Consider the following 16,288-nt stretch of genomic DNA (forward strand, 5'->3'; position numbering starts at 1 on the left):
ATTATTATTATTATTATGTGATGTAAGCTACAATAATTGGATATCATGTTATGTTAACATTGGTCAAATACTTTTTATTTTGGGTGCGCTAACACCATATATACCACGCACCATGTTTTTTCTCTCCTCTCTTAACCATTTTACACTTGGTTACAACGAAAATAATTTTTCTATGCATATTTTAGATAGAATTTAAGTTATATATGTTAATGGTGTATAAATTTTTGTATTATTCGTGTAATTTAATCTATTATAACAAGTTAACTTACATTGGCTATATTTCAGATTAATATTTTTCATAAAAATACATGTAATTACTTATTAGTGAAGGTGTGTAAATATTTTATCAGTGCATAGAACTTAACGATGAAACTACTGAGGGGATGGAGTCATTAGGCAGGGTTTAGTTTGTCCATCTCGATATATGGATATATTCACTTAGTTGATATGTCAGTTAGCAAGTACCTTGTGCATGAACGCGAGATGTTTAGTATTTTCGGCATCGTATAAACATAAAATATCTTGTGCAGTAGTCTGCCCTTCGAGCAACTTGTGCATACTAAACTTTGATGTTGCACAAATTAAATAACAAATTAGATGGTCATAATTAGGGGTGCTTATCGGGCAGATTAGGCGGATAGTTATTCTAACGGTTTGGCTTATTAATTATCGATTTATAAATGTAGTAATTCGCTAGCCAACCAATAAGACATAGGGCAGATTGGTATCGGATTATCGATTATCAGATGGTTATTGGACGGTTTATCGGATTATCGATTAAGGAAAAATATGGAGTAAAGCATCACATCTGCTTTGTCTTTGCAATGATTCCGGATGAAGTAAATGTAACCCTTTGTATTGAAAATTGAACTAAATGAGCAAGACTAGAAAATAAAAATTGAATCCCAATAAAAGTGCTCTTCAAAGCTGAACTAACTCGTAAGCTAAAATTTCTTGACTTTGCTTTATCTTTCCAAATCAATTCATTCAAAGCTGGAGTGGGTGTAGTATTTGGGCAAAGAGATTATCAACCAAAGGTCATCTGTTATCAGATCATGACAGGTTCCATATATATACCTTGGACCGATCAAAAAATATTATTTTATATATATAGAGGTAAAAATATAAATATAAAAATTCTTAACGGGTTAACAATTTATCCGATAAGAAAATTGAGTAATCCTCTCCCAATCTGTTAAGTCGTTAATTATAAAATTTCAATTCGTTTACCAACTATTACCCCGATAATCTGATATCAATAAACCAGTAAGCCATTTTTGTAGTTTGATTAATAATTATGGATGGATTTTGAACGGCCCTAATCCTACTAATGAATGTATTTTAGATCATTATTACTATATCTTGTCGTCAATGTTCTATTAATTGCAGAGAAGCCCCTAAATTCTTGGTAACCTGTCCTGCAGGTAGTCCAGCATGTTCCTCATGTCTATGATCCAGAAATAAGGCAGAAGAAAGCCTGAAACTTTTTGGGGGGAAATTGGCAAACTCGAAAGTATACTCCACGAGCCATTGCATGAATAGCATTTGTCGACAAAATTTACTCCATGCATTCCCACGTGCTTACCTTCTTCTTAATTTCTCTCCTATTTCTCTGTCACCAATCCAATTTCTAGCTCCTTTAACTTTGTTGATTTTAACGATACAGATTTTTCTTCCTTATTACAAATTCCAGAATCTATCCGACAAAGTCTTTCTACCTCAGATAGTGGGAAAGTCTGTATACATCCACTCTTGCCGGACTTCACTTGTAAAATCTATTGTTCATGTCTTAAACACAACAACTACTGCTATTTCTTCGCGAACAATAAAGAAAGGGAAATAAAACACTAAATGAATCAAAAATTAAAAAATCCATGGGGAGCACTTCTTGGATATAGCAAGCACTAGCTTCCCGTGCTACTTATAAGATGTAATCAAAGAAAAGATCGAAAAGAATGAAAAGCTTGGGCTAAGCTAATATAGAAAGAGATTTTTGAATAACATTAATCTCTGTGATTCTCTTCCCAATCAGAACCACTTGAGTTGGGAATGGCTCACAAATTCTAAGAAACATATAAGGCTAGTTAATTAATTAAGGTGCCAAAAATCTTGAAATTTGTTGCAACTAGTTTTCATTCAGCAACATATATCTACATAATTACACTTCTTTCATCTCTATCTATGTGTATAATACCTAGCCCCCCCTTCCCACCCCCACCCCACAAAACCAAAAAAAAAAAGGAACTCTATAGAAACAAAAACAAAACGAAAGACCACTAAAAAGGAAACTACTTTTCCTCTTGTTCTTGGCTGATCTATGAACGAACCGATAGCAGAAGCAGCCAAAATGGTCTCTTCAACATCTTCTTTATTATGCTGGACTCATTAATCCAAGAGTGAGCTCTAACCCTACATCACCACCTTCCTCCAATTTCACAGGCAAAACCGCCGGTTCAACCCGGTTCACCAAGGACGGTTCAACAGTTTCAACAGAAAACGAGTCATGACTTGGTGCACGCTTCAACTCATCTTCTTCCATATGATGGTCAAAATCCCACCCTGTAATACTAAATTTTAACGGACCGGGTTCGTTTATCATGTACTCTGTTGCAGTAGTTTCAACTTTAGCTTTGCGCTTGAATCTGTTCCTAGTCTTGACTACTTGGTGAATATCAGTTGAATTATTTTTGGAAATGTGTCGAATATCACAGCCTTTTAATGGCATGATTTGATGAGATTCTTGATTATCTGTGTTGCTATCGTCGTTGATTGGGATTTGCATTATAATAGAGCCTTTGAGAACTGATTCAACAGCTTCTTGGCAACGGCTCCAGTTTCCTGAACACATCAACCCGACTGAGCCGTGGACCGGGTTAATTATCCGGCCACAAGCTTCATATAATAGAGACCTAAAGATGGCTGCACAAGGCACAATATCAACAACAGAAAAACAAAAGCATTTTAAGAATGCTCATCAACATGCATATGAGTATTATGTTTTTTATTTTATTTGGGTGTGGGGGGAGACTGCGGTAAACCAATCAATCTTTTCGTTACATATCGGGACAGGGAACCAGCCCACCGAACTCCATTTTCCCAAGAAAAAGAGAGGGCGCTCTTCTAATATTTACTTCCTAGCGGCTCTATCTCTCTATTTTCGGGGGGGGGGGGGGGGGGAGAATAACAAGAATCAAAACTTTATCAACAAAAGAAAAGTTGCCAACGAAAAATAGCCAGCCAACAAAACTACTACATAGCCAAGCAACAGAACTACTAAATGTCACACTTGAATCTTAATGACCTAAAGAAAATTTTGAACCCTTTTTTCAGTTCACTACCTAGAATCTTTACTTAGCTAGAAAATTCAATAGCTTATGTATAATATGAAAAAAGAAATCATTTTTACTCGATTTGCACAGAATAAAATTTTGATAATGAATCCTTTTTGCTCTACATAGCTCCACCCTTGGTCGTGACATCTATGACTATAAAAACATGTCGTAAGCTACAATAAATAGTTTAAAGTCAAATATTATATATATATATATACTTTTAATTATACAAAGAAGAGATAATATATACCGGGGCGGAGATGATCGGGGCCAGAATTGATGAGGTTAAAGAGGCCAGCGCGGCCATAAAATTTGGCGAGGAAGACAGTAGCGTTGGCTTGAGAATCAGGTGATCTGATCCATTGAAGACATGGTCTTAAACTACAGTTTTCACTACAACCTTTGCGAAGCACTCTGCATCCATTGCAGCTCATTCTCATACTGAAAAACACACAGAAAAACTGGAGAAAAACTTAAGAGAGAAACTAAAGAAAGAGGAAAAATGTTATAGTGAAGGCGGAGAGAAATGGAGAAGGGGTATTTATCAATGGAGAAAGTAAGGGGGTGTTATGAGGGGGGTGGGGGTAGGCTTGAGCTTATGTCATGCTTTGGTGACCAAGCAAATTGGGAGAAAGTAATAATACCTGAAAACCAGAAATTGTTTTCTCCTTATTTTATTTTTTATGTACACCACAGTTCAGGTTTGCTTTAAAAAATAGCACTCCCATTTTTTTGGCCTCTTTTTTGGTTCGCGTGGCATGCCTTATATGTGAAATGGAGTAACTTATTTGTTTATTATATATTCAAGAATTTCTTTTTCCAAAATAATGACTTATACTAGAATACTTTCTGATATTTAGCTTAAAATATATACATTTACATGTATATCGCCTCATATTTTACTCATGTCTCGTAGATTTCAGATGTAAAATGTATTGATTTATGCTAATTCGTGGTATTTTTATATGTAAGAATCATCTGGAGGCAATAGGGGGCGGAAGGTGCGAGATTAGAGCCAAAACGGAGAAAAAATAAAAAATGTTGAATTCCAGCGCCCCACACCACCTATGGCGCCGTTTACAGAATGCTCAATTTGTCAACGCCAGGGCTAACGCCCCACGCTGCCATGTGTGCTGGTGACGGGAATTTCTCCAACTTTGTCCGGGACAAGGTTATTTTAGCCCTAGACCTACCCAACGCGTATAAAAATAAGACTACGCCTGTTTTGAGAGGGGAGACACCACTTTGAAGGAAAAATACACACAAGAAACATACAGAAATGAGGAGATCTCAGTTTTCTTCATCTTTTCTTAGTATTTTCATTTATTCAACACTTGTGAATTAGTTTTGATATTATCATGAGTGACTAAAATCCATGGTTCTGGGGTTGTGATTTAGCCATGCATATTGTTGTTTAACGTTAACTTAACCTTAATTACAATTCACCAATATATGGTTATTTCTTTTATTATGTGATTAATTGCTTAATTGTCTGGCCAACAGTTAGGTTCTATTTACTATCTATGCTATGCTTGGGAAAGCCATATTTAGATTAGAGAAGAATGGAAGAGAGCATGATCTTAACTCTGAGGGGAGGGGGGTGGATTCGTGGTTAGGATAGGAATATACCTAGACACAGTACTTAATTAAATATCGTAATCTTAATGCGTTCTTAATAGATTGATTTCATAGGAATATAGGCGTTAATCTATTTTGAATAGGCGAGTAGTACTTCGGGAGAAGGCTACGAGAGCAATTGTTCAAGTAATTAGCAATCATGAATGAATTGTATGAAAGGGAGAGTTAACGAGAGCACAATAGGATTGGTGAATCGATCACAACCCTGGAATATTTGTCTCTACTGAATACACAACAACTATTTTGTTGCTTGATAATTTAGTTACTAGTTAGAATTATAGCTGAGTATAATCACATTTTTGAACTCTGATTGATTCGACTGAATAACAATCGTGGTGAATTTAGTAAGTAGTTAATACAAGTCTGTGGGTTCAATACTCAACTCATATTTTTTAACTCTGATTGATTCGACTGAATAACAATCGTGGTGAATTTAGGAAGTAGTTAATACAAGTCTGTGGGTTCAATACTCAACTTATCATTTTATTACTTGTACGAACGCGTATACTTGTGTGTGCGCTTGGGAGCAACACTTTCCTATAGAGTTTAAAAAGTTTCAAAAATCAGCCAATTGTAAGCTATAACATATAGTAAGTAACCTATTATAATATATTAAATTACATTAAAATTCATTATATTGTCAGTTTATATGTACTTGTATCATGTTATGTTATATATAGTTGACTTAGTTTACCATAAAATACAAAATAACTTGGCTTCCACGTCTAAATAAGGCTTGGCCCGTTGAGAAAGTTTCAGTTTCATTAATAATAGTCCTTTTACTTTGTGGTAATAAATTTGCCATTTATCATATACTAAAACTAAGACATAAATGAATCATGATGGCTAGGACACTTGAAAATTGATATCCTATTCTATATTAAGAGGATAATTTAAGATAATCTTTCAGGAACGGCGGAAACAAATAAAAAATTTAGAGTAAATAGATTTCTGAGTAAGTATATATATTACATACAATGTACATAAAATTTCATATTTTTCAGACTGCATTCACTTTCCAGCATTACCTTAGCCTACAATAGTAATAGTTTGATACTATTAAGCTTACTGGAGTGTCAATCCAGATTAATCGAGGATCTAATACGAATATCAAACATGAAATGAGAAATAAAAAATAAAAATAAAAATTATTTTCGCGAGTCCGAATATAAATGCAATTTTTTTGTTCAAACATTCGGCAAATACGATATCCATATTTACCATTCTCTTCATCTCACACTACTAAAAAATTGGCGTCCAGCATAACCGATCGAAATCGGTCGGAATCGAACAAAAACCGACTAATTACCGACCGTTTTCAATTCATCGAAAAAAGAATGAGCGCAATAAGGGAACGACCGCAGTCGGTTGATATTACCGACCGAAGTCAGTCGGTATTTGTCAACGCACTTTGACCAGTTATCTGACACAAAATAATCATACCAACCGAAGTCGGTCGGTATTTTTGAAAATAATTTTTAATTATTTTTAAATTAGCGACCGACGTCGGTCAAAATTTTAATTATTAATTTTTTTAATTGTTCAATTCCAACCGATATCGGTCGGAATGATTAAAATATTTAAAATGTAAAATCAAAAATTCCGACCGCAGTTGGTCGAAATTGTTAAAATATTTAATATTTAAAATCAAAAATTCCGACCGAAAACGGTCGGTAAATTTAAATTCTGGAAAATCAAATGAACATTTCCGACCGACTTCTGTCGATAGGCGGTCGGTTTTCTGGGTATTGTTTTGGCAGAATACAGCTGTTTTATAGCTGCACCACTTGCCAACAACCAATCACTTATAATGGCAACATTACATTGCTGTCATTCAACCAATAACAACAACAATAATAATAATAACAATAATAACAACAATAACAACTATTAAAACTATATTATTAACAAAACATCATCTCCATCTCCACTAAATTATACTAACAAAACATCATACCTAACAACAAAACGTTTCACAAGTGAAAAGTTCAAACATCATTCAATGAGTGTTTTGTATTGCATCACCTCCATCTTCACTACTAGAAGCTTCATCGTTGGCATGGTTCGAAGGATCACAACGAGAAGGACTAGCATCTTGGGAAAGCTCACAAGACTGGGGAATGGGGAAAGCACCACTAGCAAGAAGATGGGTCAGCTGACCTTGAAGGAGATTAAATTGGTGGTCCCTCTTTTCTAGCTGAACTTGAAGGGTATCAAATTGTCTATCTCTCTTTTGTTCTCTAGCATTTGTCTCTTCAAGCTCTGCTGCCAGCTTTGCGATCTTCTTCTCCACAGATGAGATAGTCGACCTATCAATTGCCTCGCCTTGGGCAGAAGTCCTTATACCTTGCAATCCAGCCCTGTAGCGCCGAAATGATCTCTCTGGAAGGTCGTATGCTATCCCATTTTAGGACCACTGACAACATCCAGCCATATCTTCTGTGCTTCTTCGTCTAAAACGGGTGGTCGCTAGCCTTGCTCATTCGGTGGCAAGCTCTGAGTGTACTCCTCCACATTAATTTTGTAGTGACTCTTTATTTAGAAGATAGAAAATTATTAACTATATAATATTATAAATATTAATTTCAAGTTATAGTAGTTATAAAACTTACATATGTAGTCTCAGCCCGGTCCTTGACCCATCTAGTTGGATATGTCGGTGCCTTCTTCTTCTTCTTCTTCTTCTTCTTCTTCTTATTCTTCTTCTTCTTCTTCTTCTTCTTCTTCCGGATGTGAGTCTCCATGAAGAACTCATCATGAGTCATCTTCCTCCCATATTTGTTTCCTACAAATATAATAAAAACATGTTAAATAAATTAAAATATATAAATATAGTTTAATATTTATATAATTAAATATTTTAAGAAATTACTAGTAGTCTCATTGCAGTCCCCATGCTCCTTGCACCCACACAGTGCAAGGAGCCACCCTTCTCAGATGCTCGAGCCTTCTTTCCCTGTTCACTCTTTTTTTCGAATTTCTCAGTGGTCCACTGCCTCAGCAGATCCTCCCATATGTGTGGTAGAACCCATGAAGGCTTCTTGCTCTTCTTTCGAGCACAATAGAAGGGATCAGATAGTCTCTTACGGCATTTGAACTCAAAATTTACAAGAATGGCACTGTTATGCCCGTCCTCCCAGGCACACTTAGTCTACAAATGAAGTTTGTAATATTAGATGAAAATATTGATAATATAATACTTAAATAGATAAGAATTGTATTAAAACCTTAAATTGATTAAAAATTTGCTCTACGAGCTCCGGTGAAAAGTCACTCCAAGTCGCATAGGGTGCATCAGACAACCTGCCAAGAGTTTCAGTGATTATCTTTATAGTCCGATGATTTGGTATGAACCTGCAATATAGCAATTATATTAAATAAACAAGACTAGCTATTATAATTCAGCAAAAAATCAAGAAGTAATAAACAAATCTTACCCATTGACCTCACGCCTAATGATCATCCTATAATAATGATTATACCGCACCTCTTCTGGATCATCTTCCTCCGATGAATCTGAAGCGTGCGCAGAAGGGGAGGCATCTGGCTCAACGCTACTATCCTGAAGGCGAAGTCTAGAAATACTAAGAGACAAATTTCGCGGAGAGGGAGAAGGGGTCACACTGATGAAGATGGTTACGATCCACACCCTTGCTGCGATCTAGACCCCTGTTGCGATCCAGACCCCTGCTGCAATCTGGATGGCTGGAATTTAGATAGATGTGATACAGCTGGTGATGAAGCAAATGTAGCAAATGACGGGCGTATCACCACATGGCCCTGTGACTGGTGACTCGATGGACCAATGTAATTATATGCAGGATCATGTCGAGGAAGCGGGGTATAACCCTGTGGTGGAGAATGATAAGAATACTGTTGTAAGGGAGAATGGTAGATAATCTGATGAGTAGATGGATGTGGTGGAAAAGATGTGTGCCTAGAAGATTGTTGTCGGCCATCAGCAACGGAGGGATGCAAGTGTGGAGTGGAAGGAAGCAATGGTATAACACCATCATCGTGATCAATAGGCCTTTTATCCTTTCGTCCATATCTTTCGGCCATCTCTTAAAGTGAACACTTTACCAGTTTTCATGCAGTAAGGACATGCTAACTCTCTAGCAGTCATCCACCCATACAATATTTCATACAGAGAAAAATCATTAATGGTCCATATTAAGTTAGCACGCAAGTTGAAATTTTGCTTAGTTGATATGTCATATGTCTCAACTCCATCATACCACAACTGTTTTAGCTCATCACTCAGAGGTTGCAAATATACATCAATCAAACTCTTTGGATTACGGGGACCGAAAATAACACAATTTAAGAAAATATATGGACTAGTCATACACATTTCAGGCGGAAGATTATACGGCGTAATAAAGACTGGCCATCATGAATATGGTGTTGCAGAAACAAAAAATGGCGTGAAACCATCAACACACAAACCCAACCGAACATTCCTCGGTTCACTAGCATAATTCGGATACGTCCTGTCAAAATGCTTCCAAGCATCCCTATCTGAAGGATGACACATAACACCAGGCAACCTTCTATTTTCATAGTTCCATCTCATATGAGGAGCGAAACTCATCGATGTGTACAACCTCTTTAATTTAGAAATAAGAGGTAAGTAATGCATCGACTTCATATCAATCTGCTTCCCGCTAGAAATTTGCTTAAAATGAGGTTTTTCACAAAATTTACAACTTTCTAAATATGCATCACCCTTTATAATACAACATGCAACCATCTTCAAAAAAATCGATTCTCATAGACGAGAGTCTTTACTTAGAAACCAATCTTTTAACCTTATAGAATATTTGAGGTATGTTGAAAGTTGGGTTAACTAGTTCACTCATAAGGCCAATGAAAGAATCTATTCCCGCTTGAAAAATATTGGTATCTGATTTAATACTTAAATAATCTAACCGCAACAGACAAATGAGAGTGCATACTCCCTTCACTTAGTGGATGACTAGCGGTCTCTAACTGTTCATAAAAATATTTTGCCTCTTCGTTAGGATCTTGTTCAACACTTTCATGGGGTTCAAACTCGAAGTGCATCCCAAAAGCATCCGCAACTATTTCATGGTATCTAGGATGTTGAACGTTATTCCTCACTAACCTACTACTTTCACCAACAATTATGTTATGAAATACACCATCACCACCATCAACCTCTACATGACTAGTACATACAAAATAAGTATCCATAAACCCTTTTTTTTTTTATAAAGATGAGTATTAACATCCTTCGATTTAAAAAAAATGCAAACACTTGCACTTCACACAAGGAGACACCTAATCATCCCTCCGATTTGAAATGGTTCAAGTGACATTGCATACCTAATAAATTCATTAACCTCATCTATAAATTCCTCCCTAAAAAATTGACGATTAGGATAATTCCTATTATATATCCAACTACGATATTCCATCTACACAGAGAACAAATAAATTACATGTTATATTAATTTAAAAATTCACATATATCCCTAAATAAGTTCTTTTAAAATTCAATTATAAGAAGTAATTTGAAAGTTCACATATATCCCTAAATAAGTTCTTTTAAAATTCAATTATAATAAGTAATTTAAAAGTTCATATATATACCTAAATGAATTCAATTAGCTTAGATTATATCGTTACACTTAGTATTAGATTGAGAACTAGCTTAATATATTCTTGTAATTAATTTTAAGTTTGATATAATTTATTTAAAAGTCCATATAATAAGATTGATTTATCCTTGCAATTTATTTTAAGTTTTAATCATCAACTCACAATTATACAACTAAATTTAATTAAATATTAACTAAATCCTAATTTATACAATTAAAATAATTTAAATTACTTAAATTCAAAAATGTAGATAACTAACCTTGAAATACTATTAGCACCTACGACAAGCATCTAGGCCTTCCAAAATGTAAAAATCCAAAATACCAATTCACAAAGGGGGGCTAGAGTACAAATATGAAATCTTCTAATATGAACAATCCTAAATGATAAATGATAACACATGAAACATTTCAAAGGTTCAATGACAAGGAAACTTACAATTATACAACTAACTTTAATTAAATATTAACGAAATCCTAAGTTATACAATTAAAATAATTAAAATTACTTAAATTCAAAAATGTAGATAACTAACCTTGAAATGCTAGGATATGAGGTTTGATTTTGGGTGGCGGAGGATGCAGTGGGGCCGGTGGAACAGTGGCAGAGGAGGGGAGGGAGACTTCAAAGTGCTTTGATTTTGGGTGAGGAGGGAGATAGGAGTTGATTTTGGGTGGAAATTTTGGGGAATCGCGATAGTGGGGGTAGAGAAGAAGAGAGGAGGAAGAGAGGTGGAAGAGAGATAGAGAAAAGAGGGAAATGGGGGAAAACCCGTCTGGGCTAGCCTTATTTTAAAATTTTTGACCGAAATCGGTCGGAAATTTTGGTAGGTACGTTTAAGTGGTCTTTGACCCATTTGACCACGACCATTCCGACCGAAGTCGGTCGATATTTTAATTTTATATATATAAAAAATTATTTAATTACAGATACTATATAATATATAGTTAATTTTTGTATGTATATATTCACACACACACACGCGCGCGCGCGCACACACACACACACACACACACACACACACACACACATATATATATATATATATATATATATATATATATATATATATCAATCGTGAGATTTGACCGACTATATGTTGTTGTTGCTACAACTTAAATTTTAATATAGCACTACATCTTATAACACTATACATTTTGTTTTTAATTGTGCTATAGCCGATACTTAGACTCGATCGCTCCAACATTAATTATAGGTACTATATAATATATAATTAAATATGTATGTATATGTAGAGTGTATGATTTTATTTCATATATGATTATTTACACTTACATATATATATGACAAGGGTTGATGATTTATTCTCAATTGTTCCTTACATCGCTCGAATGCTTGATCGGTGAATAAATAAGAAAACAAATCTTGAAGTTAAGTGACTGCATGCTCCGGTATAATGAGTGACTAGATGCTCCAAGATGTGTTAAATCGACATAGTCTTGAATATTTTATTCTTGATCACCTTATTAGTACTTTGTTCGGATACTTCATTAGTGGATCAATTGGAAATTAAATTATATTCGATTAAAACTTACTATAACACATTTAAAAATAAAGTGTATAGTTCTATAAGATGTAGTACTATGTTAATACTTAAATTTTAGCAACAATAACATATGTATACTTATATTAATATTGGTAGATAATATGCAAATATGGTCAGGTCTTGGTCAAAGATTGACCAATTTCTATCCGACGTCGGTCGAAATATTTATTTTTTGTTGTGGGACCACTATTTCCGACCGACGGTGGTCGGTATCTTTGTGAGAAATATTTTCATTGATTTTTACGACCAATTTACCTCCTTTCCGATCGCAATCGATCGATATATTTTTCGACCGATTTCGGTCGGTATGTGATGGACGGGTTTTGTCGGTTTTCTAGTAGTGTCATTTCATACGAAAGTGTTGAGTTGAACATGGAATTAAGAAAAAAATTAAGACTGATTCGTATAAATTTTAATTTATCATATATTTTTAAATAATTATTTGACTTTTAACAAATTTAAGAAGAAGAAAAAACTGAAGGAAAGGGTTAATGGGGTAGTGAGGTGTCGGTATGTAGGAAAAAGATTCCATTTCCAAAAAATAATCAGCGCGTGAAAAGCACGTGAAGAAGAAAGGAACACCGTGCGGTTCGCCACATATTCACGTAAAACATCACCACATCCCTCACGGTGTTGGCCCCACCCCTTCCATCTCCCGGTTTTCAGGAACTTTTGTTTCCACAAAACCGGCTTACTTTTACATATCTTCTCTTATTAAAAAACCGCTTATAAATAACCCGGTTTTGCCCCCTAAAAATTGCCTGTGGGCGCCCCAAGTGTTGTTAAGTTGAGTCATGTTTTTGTTTTTTATGCCATAAATGGCCAATGCTTATCCTAATTGCCATTTGTTTGGACTTGTCTTTCTTTCATTTATTTCTTTTGTTAGTAGAATGTCATTCCTTCTTTTTTCCTAAAATAAATATACTGCCATTGTTTTGCTAAATCATCAATAAATTCATGCTTAGTTCCATTATACTAGCTTCTTTTGCTGATTTAAATTTAGATAAGAATCATAAAATTCACATTCTTGAAATAACAATAAAGTTATTTTCGTCCGATCTATATATATGTCATGATTTCGAGTTGTGAAAGCAACTACTAATATTTGTATTATGTTAGGTTGTTTACCTGATTGCACCCTTGAGGTGCAACTCTTCCCAGTCTTTGCGTGAATGGAAATGCTCTGTGTACCGAGCTGTCTTTTTTTAAAATTGGTAATACTTAATTGTGAAATTCTTTTATGATGAATGGAGAAATAAATTAATAAAAATTCATATATCTAATTTCAATTTGTTTGGGATTGAAGTATAGTTATTGTTAATGATGGATAGACTCGAATTCAAAATATATACCTACTCTACCCGGTGTGTGTTAAATTCGCCACGAAATTAAACTGGTTGATGTAGAATAATTTTATTTATTCAATATATATTTCATAAAATTCTAGATATTTTTGATTATGTTTAGTTTATTTTAAGGCTAAGACTACACACCTCTTTCAAGTAGGCTCTCTCTTTCTTCTACTTAACTTCAGAAAAAAAAACTCCATTAAGTGCATAAGTTCTTTATTATCAAACTAAATTATAGATTGGAAGAAGTTGGGTTGCTTTCCGTATGGTCGCTAGTGGAAATAGCTTCATTAATTTCTGAATTATCTATGCTAATCTTGATGATCTAAGATACCACATCAAATCTATTGCTTTTCATACTTCAGTGTTTATATATATATATATATATGCCATATGTTTAGAGTTTAGAGTCGAGCCCAGTAATTATGGTCCAAACTTTGTATTTATTTTAAAAAATCCATTTAATATATATAAATTCTTAATTTAGAACTCAATAATTTAATAACGTTCGCTTCTAATGCAGGTGAAAAAAGCTCCTTTCTCTTGTTTGCCATACTTGTAGTGTGAATGGACACTATCATAAACTAAAGAAACAATCCATTTGCATAATAATGTCAATTTAATCACTCGTGTGATTGATGTACTTCTGAAGATCAAGTGACAAATATGACTACTGTGTGATGTTTATATATATACTCTATGGCTATTTAATGCTCGATTCGTGTGGAAAAGAAGTGGAAATAAGACTTGACTTTTTATTATATAAAAGGGCATTACCATACACATTAGAAAGTGATAGTTGAAGCTGTTATTACATTCTAACGTATAATTGGAAAAGTTCCATTGTTTCTTCTGAGTAGATTGAGAAACTTTGCAAGAAAAGGAAAAAAGAATTAAAAGGGGTTAAAGAATTTACTTTGTTCTCTTTCTTGGTTGACAATTTTCGATAACTAGCAAATGGAGATAACTATTCCCACGAAAGAGCATCTAACTACCACGAAATTTCCTTCGCACAAATGTATGATTTATTATTATTGGCACGAGTTATGAGATAAGAGTCTCTTAAACCTCGATTGAACTAAGCTATCAACTCCTCCTTTTACCTTTTCTAAGCCGAAAGTTTACCGAAAAACAGCATTTCTACCTTCTTGAAGGTAGAATAAGGTTTTGCGAATACACTATCCTCTCCATACCTCACATGTGATATTATACTAAATTTTTTATTGTTGTTGAACAAAGCTATCAACTGTTTGAGAGCAAAGCTCGTGAAAAACCAGATCTAGTACTGGTCAAGCTTGTAGAAGGCAACAACAACAATAAACCTAGTGTAATATCACAAATCGGGTTTGGAAAAGGTAACGTGTACGCAAATCTTAACATTACCTTGTAAGGATAAAGAAGATGTTTCCGATTGGTCCTCGGTACAAGATAAGGATAATCACAACAGCAATAAAAAAACAAGCCTGTAGAATGCGACTACTAAAAATATACGAATTTCCAATGAAAATTCGCTAGAAGTGTGCACCAAACTCATTTAGGCTCACAAATATTATTTCTCGGTTAGTGTATATTACATAATGTCATAACATATATTCAAAGCTGGGAATAGTCTCGAGACAAGCTTGTGGCGTGATAGTATATATGTAAGTATATTTGGACGAGTGGCCAAATGTGTAATTTCCCCTAAACTCATCAACGTAACAATAGAAGCTATCGTCTAATGAGACTATTATTCCGGGAGAAATTCAAAAATAGCCAGATTTACAAGTGATCATTCAAAAATAGTCATAGTTTCAAAAATCATCGAAATTTAGCCACTTTTTATGTAAAGATAAATCTGAACGAAAATACTGTTCAAAATTCAAAAAATACTCTAGCATAATATACTGGAATTCCAGTATATTATACTGGAGCTAGCAAAGTATATCGGTCCAGCATAATATGCTGTAAGTTCATACACAGGTGCACCGAACTCCAGTATATTATACTATGCCGGTCTCTGTAGCAGCGAAAAAGTGACTATTTTCAATGACTTGGCAAACGTCGGCTATTTTTGAATGATCAGTCCGAAAACTCGCTAGCCCGTGCTATTTTGACCTATATTCTAGTTGCAGAATTATGACAACTATGGGCCTCAAGCTACGGCCCACTTCCAAGATTAATTGGTAGGATCATTATACAAATAACAGAATAGAATAGATTTACTGTTTACTTTAATCTAGCCGGTATACACTTATTATACATATATTATAGTTTAAGCAGTTGGGTGAGCGATTATTTAAGTTAATTATTCTTAATTAATTTGTGGCCTCACTCTTACGGGTCCAGGAAGAAACTTTAAAGGGAAAGTTACATATTTGTCTGGCCAGTCAAAAAAATTACATTTATTAGCCAAATATACAAAAAATATGTGTGTGTATATATATATATATATATATATATATATATATTATACACATTGATATATAAAATTATATATATTTTGCTGCTATTATTTTTGGAAGGGGGGCACTGTGTAGTTTTCCCAACTTTAAAATCTAGTTTTTGAGTCCATCATCGACTTTCAAACGAGAATAATGAAGATTTAGGGGAATGGAAGAAAAATGGAAAGGGAAAATAGATAGATTGAAGAATTAACCCAAAGAGCCGCCAACCTGATCTCTTAAACTAAAAATAGCCTACAGATATATATACTATATGTATAATTCGTGTATAACATATGTATAACTGTATATAATTAATATATAATCTATGTATACCGGTTAGAAAAGGTAAAC

At 34.3% G+C, this 16,288-nt stretch overlaps 1 protein-coding gene across 1 annotated transcript; it reads right to left on the bottom strand.

The window, feature by feature from the left end:
- Positions 1–1,978: 1,978 nt before the first annotated feature.
- LOC104084513 (LOB domain-containing protein 40-like) lies at positions 1,979–3,851 on the bottom strand. The gene is made up of 2 exons (XM_009588399.4): positions 3,583–3,851; positions 1,979–2,919 (listed from the first exon to the last, which is right to left on the bottom strand). Exons 1-2 carry the CDS (start codon positions 3,770–3,772, stop codon positions 2,372–2,374), a joined length of 738 nt encoding a protein of 245 aa, XP_009586694.1. The 5' UTR covers positions 3,773–3,851; the 3' UTR covers positions 1,979–2,371.
- Positions 3,852–16,288: the final 12,437 nt, after the last annotated feature.

The sequence above is a fragment of the Nicotiana tomentosiformis genome, chromosome 10, assembly GCF_000390325.3.
Source record: "Nicotiana tomentosiformis chromosome 10, ASM39032v3, whole genome shotgun sequence".
NCBI classification, from domain to species: domain Eukaryota; kingdom Viridiplantae; phylum Streptophyta; class Magnoliopsida; order Solanales; family Solanaceae; genus Nicotiana; species Nicotiana tomentosiformis.

What these genes read in the sequence shown, in the direction of transcription:
- LOC104084513 (XM_009588399.4), bottom strand. Translation starts at nt 3,772, where the DNA reads ATGAGAATGAGCTGCAATGGATGCAGAGTGCTTCGCAAAGGTTGTAGT. An exon ending in CCCCGATCATCTCCGCCCCG is followed by an intron (nt 2,920 to 3,582) that starts GTATATATTATC and finishes TGCCTTGTGCAG; the next exon opens with CCATCTTTAGGTCTCTATTA.